This window comes from Oreochromis aureus, linkage group 17, assembly GCF_013358895.1.
Source record: "Oreochromis aureus strain Israel breed Guangdong linkage group 17, ZZ_aureus, whole genome shotgun sequence".
In the NCBI taxonomy this organism is placed as follows: Eukaryota; Metazoa; Chordata; class Actinopteri; order Cichliformes; family Cichlidae; genus Oreochromis; species Oreochromis aureus.
In genome coordinates this window covers 37,305,822-37,311,246 of record NC_052958.1, presented here as the reverse complement: position 1 = coordinate 37,311,246, position 5,425 = coordinate 37,305,822, and the positions used below count along the sequence as shown (strand labels likewise).

Sequence of the window (5,425 nt, the reverse complement as noted above, 5' to 3'; positions counted from 1 at the left end):
TGAACACAGAAGCACTAACCACTTTTGTTAGGTTAAAAAGAAAACTTTTACCATTGATTGTGATGCACTTATTGTTAGCAGTAAAACTCTGGAATTAATGTGTTACTGGATGGAAATGAACAATGTGATCTCTTTAACTAGAAAGCTCATTCTGGATACTTGTTGAACTTTATTCTTTCCTTCAGCAAACTGAGCGTTTTCAAAACTGTATCTATAAGTAGTGCCAAACACCGAGTTTGTTACCCTTTTCTATCTCTTCTTGTTCAAAGTTGGTGTTCAGAATAATGTGTAAATTGCCAAAAACAACAATGAAAGTACAAGTTCGGCTCAGAAGCAACAAAACCTTTTAACTTAAGCATTTTTGCTGTTCCAAACTTGTCCTGGTATGACCAGTGGGTTGTGATGGCTAATGTCACAAACTTTGATAATTATGCAACCATTCTGCCTGTACTGCTGTTGTCACAGCTTGTAGCACTGATCATCAAGGAAATAAAAAAATATTTAGCCTTCACCTTAGAGCTTCTGCTAACTGTTTGATATGAACATTAAGTAGAAAATGTAATGAAGGACATGGGTCACAGATAGTAGTCCAGCATTCCTGTGTTGGAGAGAGTGCTGCCTGTCACATGCACCATGTTTAATGAAATTAACTCGGCTTTAAACAGAGGAGAAGCTGGAGCCACGTGCGCTTTTGACATTACACGCTCAGTTTATCCGAGTAGCGACAACTGCCAGTGAAACCCAATTCTCTCTGTGGTTTCTACTTTTAGAGCAGGAAACATGGGGTGAGAGGTTCAGGGGTTGTAAAGCACTGAAAGGCTGGAGACAGACAGAGCGGCAGCTAGTTAAACAGGTCACTGAAAAGACCCTGCAGGGCTCTGACATTCATCTGCTGCTACAGGAGAAGAAAGCACAGAAGACAACAGAGTGAGTTTGGTTTTGTTTTTTGTTTTTTTGTTGTTGTTTTTTGTTTTTTTTAATGGAATGTATCTTGTATCGAGGTATGAAAATAGATCTCACGTTGAAATAAGAAATTGAACAGTGGCTACAAAGGGCACAGCTATAACTGTGTGTGTAATGATGGCAACAGGAAGGAATGTCAGAGAAGCATCACACCAGTTGCATTAGATAAAGGGCAAAGCTGTGACCCTGTGTGGGAGATGACAACAACACGGAGACATGTGCTGGTCTGCCGGTGATACGCTGGCAAGTGGGGACAGCAGAGGGAAACTGCCAGCTAACAGGAAATGACATGAGCCACAGTGAGAGAAAATGTTTCCTGACAGCACGAAATTCCTCCATCGTGAAAACCAATAAAGGACATTTCTGAGCCCATTACCCAGCATGTCCCTGTAAATGTTGCCATGTACCACACCGTGTATTATCAGTCTGTTTGCTTTCACATGAAAAGTATGCCATGCCTATTAAAACTTTACAAACGAGTGTTGTGGTTTTACAAACATTTCTCAGAGCTGCTACAGAGACAGAAAGAATCTCAGTGGTCATGATAAATGTCTGTTAGCACAGCGAACAACAGTGCTTTAGCTTTACTCAGATGGCTGGCTGGCTTAAATTCACAAACTTCTATCAAAATACAGCTAACTGGGAAAACAAAACCTATCAGGTCTAAATGCCACAATATTTTGTTGTGCAACATGGACATTAGAGAAACATTTGTACAACTACAATGCTTGCTGATACATTACTTACTGACAGTAAGTATCACAGCGAACTACTCAAAACCTGGGCCTGCAGCACTTTTTTCAATTTCTCCATCTTTAGCAGTGATTTGAACAAAGTTTCTGACAGAAAGAGGTTTAACGTGACACATGAAACATATTGCAAGCGGAGAAGGTAACATTGCATTTGAGGAGACTATGAATATGAAAATCAAAAGACCTGGCATTTAAAATAAGTCTTTTTTTTAAATGTATAAATGTCAATAATCTCTGTATGAGTGACGATGTCTGTGCAAAGTTTCGTTCAGATCGGCCCGCCCCTGAAGGAGGAGGTAGGGTTCATACAGATATACTACAATCGCTATAGTAAGACTATTAACCCAATCATGCTTATGTAAAGTCACTTAATTCGCCAAGTAATAAGGACTTGGATTTCCTATGAACCTGAAATTTCAGAAGCTGGTGAGAAACTTAATATAACTTAAAAGCCACATGAGCTCCCTGCAAAGACTTGGTAAAAATGGCAGCTATTTAACTTGGTGGTAAAACAGGACGGTAAAACTCAACACCAGAAGCTTTACAATTTCTGATTCCACACAACTTTGAGAACATTAGGACTGTCTGCTATGCCTTTAAGTTTTCCTTCTCTGTGTTTCAGCCATGCCAGAAAAGATTTAACACAACCACTGAACATGTCTCAGATTGCAGCTCGGATTCTGCAAACTGGTGTTGTAACACACACACACACACGCACACAAATCCACTTTACTTTGCACTAATAATCTTCTGCTGTTACTAAGCTCTGCTCTGTAACCACTGAAAACCAGCTAAGTGTAATAAGCTAGCATCTTCTTCAGTTTTAAGACTCACATAAAGCAAAGATATCAGACAGCTTCTGTATCTATGAATGCAGCAAAAAAACAAATTATGATCGATTTACACCATAAAACACTCCCATATACTGCCGCTATACAAATGAAGAGCAGAAAATAATGTTTGTATATACTGAGCAGGTATCTCAACTTGTAGACTCTCCACAGATCTTCAGTATTGTGAGTTATAACACTGCACAACAGAAAAAAGATAATTGTTTTGAAATGAGTCTTTGGTTCAGTTGAAAAATAAAACAATGGACAATGACACATTCTACTAATAATGAACTGGTTTGGCTAACCTACGATATCCATCCTAATACATAAGCAAGCTTATTTCCAATGGCCTTGTAGGCTATGAACCTCAAAGTCACTCCTTCCTCTTCCATATATCAACAACGTAGCATTTTTATAGAAAATATATATACACTTCTAATAAATAAGAGATAAACCCATCGCGTGGTAGAACACAGCTCTTTTTTCTCACATGCTTTTTGTCCATGAGTCTTTTGTGAAACAAGTCTCTGTACTGAAAAAGGGCGAGGCGCAGGTCTGTGGAAACCACTGCATGGAAGAGGGGTTCTCCTGGAGAATGGAGGCTCGGTAGGGAAGCGGCAGGGGGAGATGCACCTCGGGTTCAGATTCATCCACCAGCTGAGTGTCCAGTTAACCTGCAGATGCAATCAGTTAGTCAGGCTATTGCGCGTGTATGCATTATTTATATCATTATGCTTTTGCATGGAAAAGAAAGAAACACACACAAACAGCAAAATATACAAAAAGTCATATTTCTGCTGAGGGAAAACTTTATCCTTAGTCAGTTTTTCTGCTGTCACATAGTCTAACAGTACTAGCATCAGCAAATGCTATAATCCCCAAATAATGTCCTCAGTGTCCTCCTTTGCACTGCACTTAATTAAGACCACAGAACAGCAAAATCCTGATCTATGGACAAACATTTCACTAACATTTACTGTGGGGGAAAGGATCGCTTTGGGAATCTATTCCTCTTACAAAACCAGTGAATATGTTTTAATAGCGGTTTGGGTTTAAACTAAGGATAATGCACTCTAATGACTCTTCAGTAAGAGGGTTTGTGCCATATTTGGTAATTGATGCTGATTATTTTTCACCATGAATTGGGAAAAACAAACATCTGTGTTGACTCAGGCTGGGTTTGAAGCTGCATGTGCTCCGTCAAGCTGCTCCTACAGAATACTTTAAGACGCATTTGTGGCCTTCACGTCATGTGCGCGCGCAACTTCACGAATACGCCTGACGGCTGCAAAGTCCGCGCATATCTACGCGTAATTTGGCACGCGATGTTTCACTCTAGCTTTAATTAAACTTTAAACTGGTGTAAAGGTTCATGCACTAAAGTTAGTTTAAATTTAGATTTAGACAGATGAAGTAATTTTTAAATCACATACGAGTCTTTCGGTTATGTATGGATAAAGCGAATGGTTGGAATTACTTAACTCTAAGTAATTATGTCAGTGGCATCATTTCATTTTATGGTTATCAGAGCGAAAGGTATTTTTTGGTAAGAAACCCTTTTATAAAATGTCAAACCTGCTGTCGAAGTCTCTTTTCTTGTGAGCGAATTCACCTCCACGGGGGTGGGGTGGGGGAGCTGTACAAGGAGGCCTAAAGCGCGCGGGGGGCTCCTAAACTTTTTTCCCCCCACCAAAATACATCCTGGTTTCGTGAGATTAGTTTGGCCGCTGACGGTAAAACAGGCGTCCCTAGTCTTGGTTCAACCATCCAGGAAATAAACGCTGATTAATTTAAAGGGTATCCCCGGGTGGTCCGCGAGGGACCCGAGGGAGCCCCCTCCACCGCTTTCCCCTACAGCTGTCTTACCGCAAGTCGTGCACCAGTGTCCGCGGGACTCGCCGCAGGTCACGCTACGTTCGGAGAGCTGCGCACGGTCTTTTGTCCGGGCATCTGCACCACGAGCAGCTGCTGCTTCTGCCGGGTGGACTTGACGGCCAGGATCGCCTGCCGGTTCTTGTACTGGACCATCTGCAGAGTGATCTCTGCGTTCCAGCCCTCGTCTTGCGGGCACCTGAAGTCAATCTCCTTCCCGTCCGTCATGACCACCGTGAAGTACACGTATTTACCCTTCCGCTCCACGCAGTCCACCGTCTTCATGTTGGCGAAGTGCAGCTCCTTGACTTTGCCCGCGTCCCCGCCGCCGCCGTGATGCTGCTGGTGGTCGTGCTGCTTGGGCGGCAGCAGCAGCACGCCGTCCTCGGTCAGGACGCAGTGTTTCTTCTTCCAGAGCTGCAGCAGCCCGTCGCTCCGTTTCTCCAGCAGACCCTCCTTGAACACTTTCCTCCCATTTTCCAACATGTTTACCCGGACGCCTCGGTGCTCCTGCCCTTCGTGGCTGCTTCACGGACTGGACGCGTGTTTTACTCCCAAGCAGGTGAAAGGCATGGGATGCTGCTTGTGACTGCGGCTCCAAGTAGCGCTGGCTGTAGTGAGAAGGCTGCCTGCCTGCTTGCGCTGTTTGTGTGTGTGTGCGACAGAGAGAGAAGTGGGTTGGGGGCGGGAGGGGTCTGAAGAGGTGCACCGCCCCCCTGAGTAACATCCAACCTCCTGGGATGATGAGCACAAAGCAGAGTACTGATAACGTCAGTATTTTCAGTTTAGTATGGAAGAAGAGATTGAAAGCCTGCCATTAATCAGTATGTGCAAACGCATCAGAGGTGCTTTAAGTTTCAATGCGCAGAGCTGGGATTTGTCCTCCATGCATAAACACTGATAACACCGCCTAGACTTAAACGCAGGCAAATTATTGTAGTCTGAGAGTCGCTCAGAGATTCACAGCCCTCCAAAATCACAGTGACAGTAAGCACCTGCAGTCCG

The 5,425-nt window shown here is 43.3% G+C and overlaps 1 protein-coding gene across 1 annotated transcript; it reads right to left on the bottom strand.

Moving 5' to 3' along the window:
• Positions 1-928: 928 nt before the first annotated feature.
• Positions 929-5,091, bottom strand: phlda1 (pleckstrin homology-like domain, family A, member 1). The gene is made up of 2 exons (XM_031743791.2): positions 4,415-5,091; positions 929-3,222 (listed from the first exon to the last, which is right to left on the bottom strand). Exon 1 carries the CDS (start codon positions 4,904-4,906, stop codon positions 4,454-4,456), a length of 453 nt encoding a protein of 150 aa, XP_031599651.1. The 5' UTR covers positions 4,907-5,091; the 3' UTR covers positions 929-3,222; positions 4,415-4,453.
• Positions 5,092-5,425: the final 334 nt, after the last annotated feature.

Coding starts and splice junctions, on each gene's coding strand:
- phlda1 (XM_031743791.2), bottom strand. CDS start 4,906: ATGTTGGAAAATGGGAGGAAAGTGTTCAAGGAGGGTCTGCTGGAGAAA.